We start from the raw sequence: 16,161 nt of genomic DNA, 5'->3' as shown, positions 1-16,161 counted from the left end.
AACAAATGGCTCTGATGAGCACGTCCATCCATGTGCTGCCGTCAGGGCTTTCTTCCACGAGCTTTCTTCTACGCTTTCTTCCACAAGCCCGATTCTCTGTCCTCCGCCGAGGGAGTGGGTCCTCAACTTCTTCGTCTGCGCCCCAAAAAAGTCCAACTGCCCCCACCCCCTTCCTGAGTGGGCGCTGTCGCACTGGAGCTGATGGTTTCTGCCACTGCGTTAAATCCCTTCGATGTTGAAACCTGAAAAATCGATCGTCCTGCCAGCCGGTGCACAAGCGTTTTTATTGCCGGGCATGACGGCCGTCTGCAGGAGCACGTGCGGGTGAGTAGAGGCCTTATGTGTAGAAGTTAATGCTGACCCTCCAATATGGAACACACCTGTCCCTTTATTTCCCCCCAGCTCTCTCAACAGGGCCAAGGCTGGCCACGTAGCCCCCCCCCCCCAATGATCCATGGGTCCCCCCGGCTGGAGGAGGAAGACACACGTGCGGCCGCGTCCTGTGCCGTAACCTCCACGTGCGCCCTGGCACGGCGCGCCATCTGGACTTGCCGGCGCCTCGCGTCAGCCCGAGCTTTCCCCCGCTAGCCACAAGCGTGACGAATGCCGACGGCCGCACGTGCACCCACGTCAACCCCCCCCCCAAACCCCCCAACCCCCTGCGTGGGGAGGAGACTTGCCGTCACATGGGCAGGCTGGGAATGATGTTGCCAGCGTGGGCTGACTGAATTAGGGCGGCTGTAACAGCGTGCCATATGCCATACACCACAGTGAGCAGGCCAGAGATGTCTTCTACACGCATGCATGTGCACACGCACAGATTCAGCCCCCTCCCCACACACACACACACACACACACACACAATAAATTGTATTGCATTTCTGATGCTCATTGAAGATGACATGCAGCTCATTTCCGTGCAACCGGGTCTTCAAGCAGAATCGCTCTGCAGTTAAAGAGCAGAGACGCGTGCTTTTCTGTCAGAGGGCAGAAGTATTATGTCTGATTCATTCCGCTAGCATATGACTTCCCACAGTGCAACCCATTATTTCACGTCTTTTTCCAAACACTCCCGCTTCACAGAGCATTAAAGGGTTTTATGCTTTACGGCCACAATATACCACGGAGGTTCTGCGAGCTGTCGATAAAGCAGGCGAGCTTTATATGCACATGCGCCAAGAGAAATGAGCATGTTTATCCTTAACACACCTGCTTTGATTGAGCAATTTGGGTTGAATAGATGGGAGGGGGGGTGACCATATTACTTCAAGCATTTAAGCCTCAATATATGATGGCATTAGTTCTTGCTATATCCCCCCTTAAATGTTTGCGAGTTCAGATTAGTCTTAATATTTGTCATTTCACGTTCTGTGGTCTGAGATTTAAGTCATAATCCCTTGCATATCATTTTAGAAATAATTCTGTGTCATACATACTATGTCTGTATGTAATTATGATAAGGATTTATTCTAAGTTGTTGCTTAATCTAAGGTGGCTGGTGGAATGTGAGTGGATCGATCTGCGAACATGTGAAAGTGGGTGGCGAGCCGCTCTGCGTTAGTTCCGTGAGTGCGAGGGGACCGGTGTTCGTGGGAAAGCTGGGAGAATCAACTGCGGAAATCCCCGTCAGCGCTCGTTCCCCCCCTGCTTCCGTTCCTCATTTCTCCAGCACGAGGGCGCCGTGCCGGAAAGTTCCGCGTCAGCAGCGAGGCTTATGTCACACCGCCGCACAAGATGAAATGCCACTCCCTTTTCGGCTCCCCGGGAATTTTCCACGGCTTGGTCGAATCCCGGACTCCATAGGGAGGCGTGTGGGGGGCAAAGACGCGCCGTTTGCTTTAAGACTAATACCCCGGCCTAAGCCGTGTGTCAGGGTTATTAGTAAAATGCATATAGTACAGTATTTCTCTGAGAGCACTGCCCAGCAGGATTTCAGCGAATCTCCAGCACCCACTGTTTCCCTGTAGGTGAAAGGGCTCCGGTCTACGTAATTCATCCATTTCAGCAGTTCCCTTCATTTAGTCATCCTGGCTTTTTCTCCATTGTGCATTTGTCTTGGGAAAGCTCCTGATCTACCAGGCTCATCAGCTACTGCTTCATCCAATAACATCTCAAATAATTTGCAAACCTTTAGTAAAAAAAATGAGCAGAAACTTTGACCACCAGCCATTTTTGAGTCTTTAACATACTACTCTTTGGCATCTTAAAATACTTGAACCATCTTCGTCCATCACGTTCCTCCAAACACTGAGATGTAAACAGCCTCACACCAAGATGGTGCTTCATCAACAGGACGAGAGGCCATACCGTGACACCCCCCCCTCCCCTTGAGAACATGCGGGCAGCACTCCACTCACGCTTCCGCGCCCCATTCCCAGACACCTCTGCTATTTATTCTCAAAGTGCTAATTTGTAGATAATTAAGTAATTCACCGAAATGCTATTTGTCTCTCTGGGCACTGCGAGAAACAGCGGGGGTGCTATATTTGGGGTCTGCCTCATTTGTCATCCCCCATGGGAAATATCACATTACCATGCAGGCAGGCTGGGTTGTTTATTTATTTATTTAAAGTATTTGTTTATTTATTTTTTTATTCCTTTGAGGTTCTGCGCCAGACGCGACAAATTTGCCCCTCCTCCGCTGCCACCGCACAGATGTTGACGTTTGCCCTTCGCGGGGTAGGGGGGTGGGGGGGTGGGACACACAACTTGACCCGCATTAACGAGCGGCTGGACAGGCGGCGACGTTTGGAGAAATCCTCGCAGGTGACTCCCGGTGTGGTCTAATTGGGCCGGGCCTGTGCCAGCGCCTGCCTTGGAAAGCTCCCCTCGCCAAACTGGGCCTAATTAGCGAAATCCATTAGCCTCCGTTTGCGAGAGGTCTTCGCTTCGGCAGATCGGAACGAGCGAGCGACTAATTACGGCGTGAACTTGGGACGTGGCGATTAAGGTATTAAGAGGCGAAGGCTGGTTGCGTTGATTTCGCCGCCGGCACTTTGATGGCGCGTGATTTAGGGAGCGAGCTCGTGCGTTGTCGAGCTCCAAGCTGATGCTGACGCCCGTGCCCAATCATGCCCTTTAATCACCAGGCCCGGAGGTGCCGTGTTTGCTTTGCCTCTCTTGTGTGTATCTGGCCGGATCTTATCTCTGCTTATCTCATGCTCCGTATCCCCCCTCCACCCCTGGTACTGGGAAGGTCCGCCCCCTCCGCCCCCCTTGCTGAGCTATAGGAAATCGTGCCTTATTGAAAGGATCTGTGAGCCTGGACACAGGCCAACCAGAATGACAGCGAGGCGATGATGTTCTATGCTAATGCTGATTTAGCACTAGCTAAGAAGTCTCTTCTAGTGTCCTCTGTTCATTGCTACATTTCCCCCCTTTATACACTTAAAGAAAGCAGAACATGTCAATGGCTTGGTCCCATTATGTACACTTGATCCACTCCTACTTTAACATTCGCACACTTCACTGTATTAGTTTGCATGTCCAGCTTGTCTACTAAGGCACTGTGCACTCAATGAACACTTGATGTGCACTTAGGCAAAGAAGACTTAGGAACTATTTGCCTGATCACCCAAAAATACATTACCGGGGGAACATTTTAGTATTGTTGCTTTAAGCGAACATTCACATTTTGGTGAAATATGATTGCAATAACCCACATATAGTTGTGATTTAATATTTTATTCATGATTTTCATACTGTAGCATTAGTTTATTGTGAAGGAAAACCAACATTGTTCCATGGACTGTTCATGTTGAAAATCTGTGCATTCATGGGGCTTACTGCTAAATGACCGACTGATAAGTGAACACTGTTGATAGTGCCACTAATTATGTTCAATCATGTGAAAAGTTGCACCTGAAACACGCCTCATGAAGGTAATTGTACTTGTGTTGATGGGGCATTGGCAACTGTTCCCTCAACACCACCAATAGTGCTGGGACCAACAGGATGTGGAGGCTTCAGTAAAAGTGAGATTTAACCTAACATAGTTGCTTGAGAGCTGACCTTAGCACTAGTGACCTTAGCACTAGTGACCTTAGCACCAACGAAAAATAGGACAGAACAGCACAGAACTATGGAACATTACAGGGCAGTATGGAACAGAACAGCACAGAACTATGGAACATTACAGGGCAGTATGGAACAGAACTATGGAACATTACAGGGCAGTATGGAACAGAACAGAAAATTTCTGTTTCAGATGAACCACTTAAAATGTACAAAAACAATTTTTAAAAATACTAATACTTGTTTTTAGTATTTTTTCTGAAACCAAGATCATTATGAATCAAGCCCACAACATGTTTGCTAGTTGCAGTAGGAATTGAAAGCGTAATAATAAAATGTTTGAGTACGTTTTTGCAATAGACAAGTTACAGCTTAACTAAATCATCTTTTATGGGTCAGGGGGTAAAGTCATAGTTCTGCTAACACAATCCATGGTATGTTCTGAGAGTGATCTTCACAACCATCAGTACGATGATTGTTAGGTGAGGTCAGGACCTATATAATTATATAATCCCTGCTCATCTAGGCAATTTCCATGCATATCACTGACCTATAATGTTCTTTTTCTAAAACTCCTGATTAGAGATCTAGTATAATACACATCACCACAGCTGGATTGGGGTAGCTAGCAGAGCACGAGTGGGGGGAAATCATCCTGATTCTTTGTCGTCTTGATCATTACCTCCCCCACCCCACGCTTTCCCTCCTCCAAGGATTACCTAGTGGCCTGTGGGGGAAGGTGTCTCACCCCCCCAACCCCCCCGTCCCTGCATCCACACTCTTGGTCACCAGGGGCTGCCGTGAAGATGGGGTTACTTGAGTGCTGCTCTGTATTGTGTGGAAAAGACTTAGCCGTAATCTGAAATGGTTGCTCAGTCGCTGTATAGTGCACTACATGAGACTTAAGCTAATGGCTTTTACTGCTCTGTGCTGAGAGCTGAGGACCATTTCAGCTTGGGCGGTCAAGATGTAGCCTGCTGAAAAATAAGATCACACACACACACACGTATACTGGGTTTTTTGTATTGTTTTGTTGGGAGGTTTTTTTCCATTACTTTTAAACCTGAAAAAGTGCAGATTCATTGCTTCCGCCTGCTAAGAATGACACCAAGGGAAGTTCTAAACAAAAAGCATTAAATTGTCATTTTTGGTTGATGGATTAATGCATAATATAGAATTGCTGGCCCTGTGGTGCCAGCGTGGAGAATTCTTCCTCCTGAAGCCAGGTGGTCTCGCCCGCACTGTGAGCCCCACAAAAATGCCTGCGACACTCCACAACACCCAGAGCATAGAACCACAGAGATTCAAGGTGCTTATTTCCATTGTGCGTTGAATTAATCGCTGACATGCTTTTCAACTAACCTTGAGATGGTGTTTGTTTTACTCTGTTACTAAATTGGTGAATTTGATGCTAATATACTCTTTCTTTCATAGAAAGGTAGAAAAACTTTAATTTGCTTGTTTACGTCCGCCGTTCCTTGGCTGCAATGCATTATAAAGACTAATGCTTTATCGATCAGTTCCACTGCCATCGGTGCTTTAATCACAGTATGTGGTACCGAGCACCCTCATCCCCTGTATCATATTGATGGAGATTCTGAAGGGCAAAGGGTCGGTGAGGCGTCGTGTTCTCTCCTCAGGAAATTAGAAAGGACACGGTGCTTTCGATCTCGTTATTTGCAAGGTGATGGATTGTTTGTGGTCAGAGCGTCGTCTAACCGCCATCCATAACAAGCAGGGATTCCGATGCTTCGGCCACTCCCACCACTCATATTTCTCCCGCACCTTCACTCAGCTGCTTCCCGCCATCACTGCTCATTGTGCACGAGGGGTTCACCTGTAGCGCAACTTCATGTGCGGTAATGTTGAGGGGGGGAAAACCAATTTGTCACCAGAACTGATGTCACGGTCATGAGGGTGTGCGCAAGAACACCTTCCCACGCTGCCAGGTGACCCGGCGGGCCCTTCAGCAGGTCCCGGCTTTTCGGATCTGCAAAATGCAACGCATTATGCAAATTTCTGCCTCGTTTTGGTCCGCTACCTAGTGTTTTTTTTATTTTTTATTTTTTTTCTCCTCGAAATGACTAAGAAAAATCTAATTTCTGCTCCTTTCTGCCTGGAGATTATTGGGTGGGAGGCAGTGCTGAAGGTGGAGTTTGGGGGTGAGGGAGGTGCCAGGGGGCGGGGTATAGGTGGCCGTGCCTCTCTGCTTCATATTCAGCAGACGTAACCCAGTTCCGATCCTGGGACATATCCCAGGACATCTCACCAGTGCCTCCGCATTCATTGCCCCTTTGTGTGAAAACTCACGGGTCATTCCTGCAGTGTTGGAAGTTGACATCAGCCAGGGAGGACGCTTGACCCTGCCTCCTTTACCTGGATTTGGGATCGCAGCTGGGGACCTAATTGCCAGCACCTAATTGGAGGATGGGACAGGCGTGTGTGTGTGTGTGTGTGTGTGTGTGTGTGTGTGTGTGTGTGTGTGTGTGTGTGTGTGTGTGTGTGTGTGTGCATGCATGCCAGTGCACTTGATTGCATGTTAGCTGTGTACTCAACGCTTAATTTCACTGTGTCAACATTAAATTCCAAAACAGCAGTTTCACCAATAATCCTCAGTACTAACAGGAATGACTTCACACGATGAGACACGTAAATATTTGATGTGCGCGTATGACTTGTTTTAATTCCTCTCCTCTGTCTTCCTCTCGGTTTTCTCAGAGTCCTCCATCCACTTCCCTTCCTTCAGCGGTAATTCATTCTTGGAGCTCCAGCCCCTCACGTCTTTGGATACGAGCTTCCAGACATCGTCTAGCGGGAAAGCAGTCGACGTTTACCTAACGATGAGAACGGAGTCTTCCCACGGAACCTTACTTTACAGTGAGTGTCACGGTAACAGAGCCTTCCTGCTCAGTCACGTTTGTGTTTTAAGCTCGGTCTGCAAGCGTTTGTCACAGAGAGGCTCTGCAGTTGTCTTTGTCCTTTCCGGTTGCATTACACACACACACACACACACACACACACACACACACACACTTAAGGCTACAGCCTGATCTAATTTTGCTATAGAAACCACTCTGAGATACCAACAATGTGAAGCTGAGAAGGTCAACAGAGACAACGTTCATTAAGCATTTGTGCGTAACTCTTGGTTCACAGCACTGACATACTCATAATGGACTATACGTTACTGTGACCACCTGAGTGGTATAAAAAAAAAGAAAGAAATGGAGAGAGCCTCTGAATCATTGCAGAAGAGCAGGACCCACATGCTGGCCTCTTTATGATTGTTCGCAGTCACCGCATTGCAGTCCGGAAACGCTTATGGCCATTAGAAGACTGGGGAAAGGCCCAAGCCTGGCCACGCACGGACATGGCATGGTGGTAGAATGACGCGTCTTCAAGGCTGTGAGGACATTAGCTGTCTTCTGTAGTTGGCTGGGAAGAGCCGCTTACATCCTCTCACTCTCTCTCTCTGCTTGTTAAAACAGACCGCTGATCCACCCCCACCACCCAAAGCACCATCAGTTATCTTATAACATGTGGGAGGCGGGGGGGGGGGGGGGGGGGGTCATCCTGATGGGGTACACGTTACACAGAAGCACATGGCAGCCTTATGCTAGCAGCTCAGTAACTGTAGCATGACAGAAGACACAGAAATCAGGCAGGAACTGGCAACAACTACTGTAACATCAGAGAAGACTGGTGAACAATGGGAAGGCGATTAGACGTTTGAATTCACGTCATACAAAAACGACGTTGCAGCAAATTGTAAATACGAAGTAGCGCAGTACTTACTGAACAGTACTATTTTAAATGTTTGCGCATACTCTCTCTCTCTCTCTCTCTCTCACACACACACACACACACACACACACACACACACACACACACACACACACCACTAAGTTATGAAGCAGTATGTCTGACAGCTATCCTCTGTGCTAAATTACACAGATGCACTTTCTATAGCTTATCTGATTAGTGAGGAAGTCACTCTGGACATGTTAATGACCTACAGAATGTCTCTCAGTGCGATCAATCACACCAAACAAGAATATCTGATGTGGCTTAGATTTAATCTGATGGAGGATCCTGTTAGATAATTGGCAAGTCTCTTTAAATGAGGCTTCTCAATTATGATGCACGCACCAAATGAGTCCCTTTGGCCTGCATAAACCATATTGAGAAGAGAATTCCTAATGGTTTGTTTTGTCTTTATTAGTAACATGAGAGAAATGTCTAAAGGTGCCTGTGTGTGTAGTCAAATGATAATGAATTACTAATATGCTTATGATTCATTTGTAATCACATCAGTACTTTCTTCACATACCAAAGTGAATAAAACCAATTTTTTAAAATGTGCATGTTGTAATATTAGAGCAACAAAGTCGTGACTGTGGTATTTAGTTATCTCTGAAATTCAAAATTGACTTACAGTATGTATTTATCAGTGAGCAACATGGGAAGAAGAAAAATATTATTGCAATGCTTGAAGACATTTTCATTTTGAAAAGGAAAAAAAAATGTAATGGTACAATTTGATCAACATTAATGTAGTAAGGAGGAACAGCTAGTAATAAAATGTTAATAAAATGATGTCATAATGATGTCACAATGGGCTACTTGTTACTGCAGTTACTATATACCAGTTCCTTACAGACTCTCTTTGCAGTTTGACCAGTTACCCTGTGCAGGTACTATTGTTAGAAATTCAGCAGGGAAGGGAAACCTTGGATCATTGTTAGCAGTCTAACATCAGGTAGTCAGTCCAACAGCACAGAAGTGTGATCAAACTTGAGAAGCAGGGGACGTGGGTGACAAGGGGGGGCTGGATGAGTTCTGGGACTTGTTATGTGCAGGCTGTTGTTTACAGACTGTCTATGCAGTTTATGCATCTATGCACCAGTTATTTACAAGCAGTCTATGCAGTACCTATACACCGGTTGTTGTTTATAGACTCTCTGTGCGGTGTGTGCAGTTACTATACGCCGGTTGTTGTATTTGCCCTCAATCCGTATTACCTGAAATTACCTGGAATTCAGACACAGAACACCTAGGAAGATTAGTATTTACAGTTAGTATTTAATAATCTAACTAATCTAGAATCTAATCTAGAACACAGTATTCTGTATTTCAAATGTTTTGATATTGGAATTGTGTTTTTTCAATCAGTCAAGCAACAAATGAATTACATGTTAGTTAGATTTTAATTATGTTGTTGTTGGGGTTAAAGAATTTGCAGTAAGCTCTTGATCGGGTGTATCTTAAAGGAGGTTTCCTCAGAAACAAATGTGCTACCAAACCAGAAAACTGTAACAATAATGCTTTAAATACTTTCATCTGTAACTTCAATGGCTTTCAACAGTAGGCCTAAAACAGTAGGTCTGAAACCTGGAACTGGTATTTTGAAGATGTCAGCTTTAGCAAAACAACTACTAATGTCTGCTTTACTGACCGAATTACACCAGTAGTATCCCTTCTAAGGAATATAAAGTAGTGTGCTGTGTAGATTATGGAAATTTCGCTTTAAATTAATAAAATACATTCCACATCAACCACAGTAATAACTGCTCCAGGTATCATCTGACATTTAAATAACCCGTTAAGAAGACAAGTCACATCAACGTTTTTGACATCTGAGATGGCAGATGGAATGTTTTTGGGCCCATGTTATCAGAATGAGATCGCTCTTGATGTCAAGTTCGCAAAGTCATTTTTACCCCTGCCCTGTCAGATTAACCGTGTGAGCACACCTCACCTGCCATTGGCTATCTGACAGTGTTTATCTCATGTCACTGGCTGTCAGAAACTTCAAGAATTCCCTTTATAGATTAGTGGTCTGGGATTGGTCGTTTGGGGGTGGTGGGGGGGTTTACTCAGCTTGTCTTGTCATTATTTTCCTATCTTCTCTTTGCTATCGTATTCAGCATTTCGGTTTGTACTGAAACTCTTTTCCCCTGTGGTGACCTAAACATGAATTTGCAAAATAGTGAGTTAAATGGATGAATGAGCAAACGAATTAATGTTGTGCTCAGTATATGTGTCAGTATTGATATTAATGAAAATCTCAAAAATGTTATATATTTTTTTCTAGCAGATGGTAGACCACTATAAATCTTGACCTTAAGGGACCGTCTCTGGCTAACAGAGTAAGAAGGAAATAATTGGCACCGTTATTGAGCAGGCTGCAGTAAAACTTTCTTGTTACTCCTTGCATTCTAATGTGATTTGTAATACTAAACAGGATTGGTTCATGAGGATCACACAAGACACGCCCACTCATATTAAAATAAATAAATGCACTCCTGTATTCAGTAGAAAGACAAATACAGATGCAAGGCAGTGTTAGGGGTGGAGCTCCCAAGTTGATCAGTAGCCAAGCCCAAAACGTGCATCAGAATCAGAACCAGGACGCAAGGCAAAGCTGCAAGCTAAGCCCGCTCCCCATCCGCCTCCTCCCATATCCCTGCCCTCCTCCTCTCTCTCTCCGCCCTCCCCACCAGAGCTGAGCCCCAGCTCCCGCAGGGCTGCGTCTGTCAGACGGGTGGGTGGAGAAGTATGGCAATGAAGCAATGGGCACAGAGGGGGACGTGCTGTTAGGAGGCGGCGTGCATGTCGGGGGCGGGGGGGGGGGGGCGTAGTTGACGGGCGCTGACAAAAAGGACGAACGCTCCGTTAGGTCCCGCGCAGGGGGACCGAGCCGCCGGGACAGCGAGAAGTCATTCGTCATTTCCTCGCAAGGGGGGGGGGGGCAAAAACGGAGTCACGGAGAGCAGCCTCGTCCTCGAGGACGTAGATTGTTTCCGGAATGCACCAACCACTGATGGGAAGATGACTGGCGGTGCCACGGATTCGGCCCGATCTAGCCTGGACCCCCTCTGCTTCTGGCCGGTTCTGAGAACTTTTCAGTAACCTCGGCGTATCCTTAACCATAGTCCCACATTTTACATGCATCTGCTTGATGTTTTATTAATGGTTAATGAATATCAATATGGATCCCTTGGTAATGGTTGATGAATATCAATGCGGGCCCTGTATAATTAGCCTGCCACATTCAGAGGCAAAATCATCCGGTGAGTCATTCCACAGGAGGTATGTTTTCACCGCGCAGCCTGCCTCGTGCACTGGTATTTCAAAGCCGAATCCCAAGGTTCACAGAACTACAGATCACAGTGCTAGAGAGCTGGGCACTGTCCCCGATTTATTACACTTGACTCCACTCAGCAGGAAATTAGCAGTGGCTGATTTAATTGATGTGGATCAGTTAGAGCAAGGTGAACGGTACAAATCTGCAGTGGCCTGGCCCTTAGTTGGAGACACGCTGACATGTCCCATCCCCCTGGGACAAACATTATATGCTCTTTTTCTTCACTGTGTGTACACCAATTTTAGAATTTGAACAGCCAAGAATGAGCTAGCGAACTGATGCCCAGTGCATAGGTTCCATCACATCACTGTGAAAACCGCTCGCATAGCTTTAAACTTCAGTAGGGAGACGGGGGTGCGAGGCAAGCTCAGGGACTGCTTACGAGAGGATGAGAGGGCGTGCGAAGCATCGAGCAGCATTAACATAAACCCAAAACGCCCGGGCCGTAGCAGTCACGCACGCTGCTGGCCGCCGATGACCGCCCCGCCTCTACAGAGCTGCGTAGGCACGCGCACGCCAGGCCTGTTGAAGCACAGAGGGCTTGTTGGGCCTTGATGTTGCCCTAGACTCTGTTTCAGCGTGCTCGCGCATGCTATGGGTGCACCAACCACAAACGCCGACCTTTTACTTTGATGGATGTGTATTTAGTCTGAAACTTCCGTCAGGAACTCAGGAGTACGTTGTTGCAGTTTTTTCAAAATCTTCTGGGTAGGATGAGGTGGGGGTTGAGGAGGTGTTTATGGTGTTTTGTGCTTTTAGTCCATGCTGTGCTCATGCATCAAACAAACCTCACCGTTGGAGGTGAACAGACCAACATGTGCAGTGGTTCTGGGTGCGCTAATTTTAGAATAGAATAGAATACTTTATTGTCATTGCAATTCCATGTGGTTCCTCTCAAAGACAGCACATGTATATAAAACAACATATATCCATAAATCATTCAACAGATTTATGAGCATATATGAGTAATAATATTACTATGACCCATAATGGCAGCAACAGCAATAAGATTATGTAAACTTGTGTAATAGCAGCAGTCCAGTTTACATACATGTGCATACCCATGCACACACACACGTACACATACCAGCACATACATACATACACACACACGCGTGCACGGGGGTGGGGGGTGGGGGGGGGGGGGGGGGGTTGATGGCTATGGGAGCGGGCCCAGGTATAATGGTCACGGTTCGCTACTGAAACATATAATTCATGCCTACTAGCTTTCATTCATTTATAATCACCCTGTCCTTTAGCCCGTTTGAGGAGCAAGATGGTGGTGTGATCAGGACCATCCTGCTGCTGTGATTTAGGAATGTCAGAACATCACTGCCCAGCTAGTTCTGAGCTGCGGTGTTGGTGGCGTGGAGCGTTTTAAAGTGGTGTCTGTGGGATGAAGTGGAGCACCCGTTAACCCTCCCCGTCTCCTCTGTGCGTTCAGCCCAGGAGAAGAACTCCGGCCATCGCTTTCTCCACATGTTCCTCCAAGATGCCCAACCGGTTGCCAGATTGGGCTGCAGTCCCGTCCACGTCTTGAATGCCTTTGCCAGGGAGAACGTTACAAACAACACCATGATGTCAATAACAGTGAGGTGAGCTGTGATCTATTTCTTTATTTTAACCTATATATTTACTTTTTTTTTTAAAACATATATACAGTATTATCTGAAAGTTTATGATGTGAAAAAGAACTGATGTTCGTGAAGTATTTACAAGCAAGCTGTTTGAGGTTAGAAATGCATTTCATCTTCCGTTAAAACTTGTGAGTGCTTAAACCCCTCCAGCGCTAAACCCCGCCAGCCATCCGAATGAGGGAGCAGACCCTCCTGCGTTGTACCCCAGGATGGAGGCGTGAGACGGTAGGGAGACCATTTCCCCATTAGTCTCGGTGGCAGGGAACCAGCGGGCCCTCCGCCTCGTCCCCCGCGTCACTCTGCAAGCGTCTCTGCTAGCGTCTGTTCATTTCCAAGACAATCTTGTGTCTTCCGAAGGGCCGAGCTCACTTTGGTACGGTCCCACTGAGGTGAGGCAAAGCTGCACTCGCAGGGGAAGCCAGGTAACAGGGAAACAGACTCCGCTGCTAGGCAGTCATGACTTCATGATTGGTCTCCAAGCCCCCCCCCCCCCCCCCCCCCCCCCCCCCCCCCCCCCCCCACCACCACCAACATTCTCATACATGCTTTTTTGTATGGTAACGGCATGCATGTTGGTGACGGCTGCATCTCAACACAATATCCACCCTCCTTATTTACTCCAAGTCCCTGCTTCTAATGTGCATGAATTGGGCCAAGTTGTAAGCAGTGGTTTGGCCTAATTCACAGAATCAGGGTTTTGCACCTGAGAGACTCTGTCATGTGGTATTTTTTTTCAGTGCACTTCAGGAATTGGGGGGGGGGGGATGAACCTCCACTTAGCATTAAGCCTGAAGACCTTGGTATACAGGTGAATACTCCTTCTCCTGAAGACCTTGGTATACAGGTGAACTCTCCTTCTCCTGAAGACCTTGGTATACAGGTGAATACTCCTTCTCCTGAAGACCTTGGTATACAGGTGAATATTCCTTCTCCTGAAGACTTTGGTTTACAGGTGAATACTCCTTCTCCTGAAGACCTTGGTATACAGGTGAACACTCCTTCTCCTGAAGACCTTGGTATACAGGTGAATATTCCTTCTCCTGAAGACTTTGGTTTACAGGTGAATACTCCTTCTCCTGAAGACCTTGGTATACAGGTGAACACTCCTTCTCCTGCAGAAGGCTTTAGATTCACGGGCTGCACCTGCATGACTCTGCAGATGTTGATCAGCATCAAAACCTTCCTCAGCAGAGACATGTTCCTGCTCGTAAATGGGAGCCTAGTTCTTCCGTGAAACACTTTTGCGTAGTATGGACCGTTTGTTTTTTCGAGGCTCCGCAACAAATTTAACTGGCAGGAAATGACAAGCCACGGGAAAACTCCTCGGGACGCGGGGAAACTTCCCGGGGTCCTGGGGTCAATTCGCATGGGTTGGTGGAAGGCTACAGACTAGTCATCTAACAAACGGACAGTTTTTGGGTCCGTCCAGTGTTCAGCGATATTGAGACGGCCATTGTGGAATGTGCATGTGTTGCATGTGAGCTTCTTGATTTGGTAGGCAGCCTTGTGTCTGGGAAACATACCAAATTGAAAAGAATAACATCTCCAAAGAATAACATCTCGTCTCGTGGTCTAAAGAATAACATCTCCATGTCTCTCTGGCTCGTCTCGTGGTCTAAAGAATAACATCTCCACGTCTCTCTGTGGCTCGTCTCGTGGTCTAAAGAATAACATCTCCACGTCTCTCTGTGGCTCGTCTCATGGTCTAAAGAATAACATCTCCACATCTCTCTGTGGCTCGTCTCGTGGTCTAAAGAATAACATCTCCACGTCTCTCTGTGGCTCGTCTCGTGGTCTAAAGAATAACTTCTCCACGTCTCTCTGTGGCTCGTCTCGTGGTCTAAAGTCAGTTGCTAAGACAAATGCGACAACAAATGTGCTTAAGGACCAGGGCCAAAACATCACAGCAGAAGTATTTGCAGACAGTTAAAGATGCTTTTACCATTTTACCTCAACATGAATTAACATGCAACATGTCTGTCTGGTACATATTGGTTCACTTATTTGTCTGGGTCTTGTATAAATTTCAGTTTTAAATTAGTCACTGGTATATGTTCATATCACGGACGTAATTTGGGGGGGGCATGTCCCCCCCACTTTTTCAAAGATTAAAACCAAATATTTAAATAGCGACGAATCCATGTCCCCTCACTTTTGAAATCAAAATTACGTACATTTACACATATATGTAAATATATATGGTTCATATATTTAGGCTTTTGTGATTGACTAGAAGGACATTAGCACATTATTTCTGGTTGCTTGGAAAGCATAATAATCCTCAATCAACAATTTGTCAACACATTGAGTCCTAAACTGTCTTTAGTGCACTTCCCTAGGTATGGGTTGCACAGAAAACACCCCTTTTGCAAAATGGGAAGAAATTATATTCTTCCCCCTGCTGCTTTTTTTTCTTTTGTTTTTTTTTTCAGACGTTTTTATTTATTTATATATTGGTGAAGTTTTCAACCACGTTGAAGAATGTGTGAGTGTACGCGTGTCTTCGTGCTTGCATGTGAACTTCAAGTGATGCTGTTTTCTCTGCACTTGAGCGAGTACCTTGGTTTGTGTAAGGTCCACCATCACAGAGTGGCTGTGATGGTCATATTTGTGTCATCCTTAATTTCATTTGGGTTTTAAACACGCTTTGAAGTTTGTGGTCATATCTGACATTATGGAACACCACTGTGTTTTATTACATATCCACAGTTTTGTTTAGGGGGAAAAAATATTTAGTTTGCAGAGTTTTGCCTTGGCAAATGTTTCTAATTGTGACATTTTTCAGTAGGTTAGCAATAATATCAATTAGAATTTTTTCTGGCTTATTGTTGTCTTGGAACAAATTTATTTCATTATCATCACCACAGTTATATTGCATAATATGTTTAAATGACCTTAATGTGACCCTCCACACAGAAATAGCAGAGGTTGCCAGGCAACAGACTTGTAGCTGATTTACTCTATCAAAGGCGAGGTACATAGCTCTTAATGCTTTGCTAAATGAACAGATTTTTTGGTATTGTAAATGAGTGACTAAAAGTCATATGGTCAGAAAGTAATGACTTTAATTGCGACGTCATGCGCCTTTTTGACGTATTGTGCATGGATAACTCCAGCATCTCTTTGCTGTGAAATGCCTGGCTAAATCTTTGCCATACATCCCTCTCTGTAGTAGGTTAACAGGTCAGACAAATATTTTCTGGCTGAGAATGCTCGATGGTTTGAAAGAGTCAAAGGTCAAGTGCTAAATCGGCCTCTCCTGAAAGCCTCCCTTTAACACCAAGTCACAGAGGAGGACTAGAAGGCTTGGTCTTTCAAACTGTGCCCATGAAAACTCTAGTGATGTTTTAAAGAGGAAAAAAA

The 16,161-nt window shown here is 45.9% G+C and overlaps 1 protein-coding gene across 3 annotated transcripts in view; it reads left to right on the top strand.

The window, feature by feature from the left end:
* Positions 1 to 16,161, top strand: part of LOC143518154 (protein eyes shut homolog) — a 64,311-nt gene that overhangs the window by 8,200 nt on the left and 39,950 nt on the right. The window contains exons 3-4 of one of the 3 annotated variants that reach the window (XM_077010637.1): positions 6,733 to 6,891; positions 12,606 to 12,756. In XM_077010637.1, the coding sequence (XP_076866752.1) occupies positions 6,855 to 6,891; positions 12,606 to 12,756 (188 nt within the window). In that variant the 5' untranslated portion in view covers positions 6,733 to 6,854. Of the gene's footprint in view, positions 1 to 2,709; positions 6,892 to 12,605; positions 12,757 to 12,948; positions 13,024 to 16,161 lie in introns of those variants that run through there. The other 2 variants (XM_077010641.1, XM_077010645.1) reach the window with 2 other exon arrangements.

This window comes from Brachyhypopomus gauderio, chromosome 1 (genome assembly GCF_052324685.1).
Source record: "Brachyhypopomus gauderio isolate BG-103 chromosome 1, BGAUD_0.2, whole genome shotgun sequence".
Classification (NCBI taxonomy): Eukaryota; Metazoa; Chordata; class Actinopteri; order Gymnotiformes; family Hypopomidae; genus Brachyhypopomus; species Brachyhypopomus gauderio.
The sequence above is the reverse complement of the archived record's forward strand: the minus strand, read 5'-3'. Positions and strand labels throughout refer to the sequence as shown.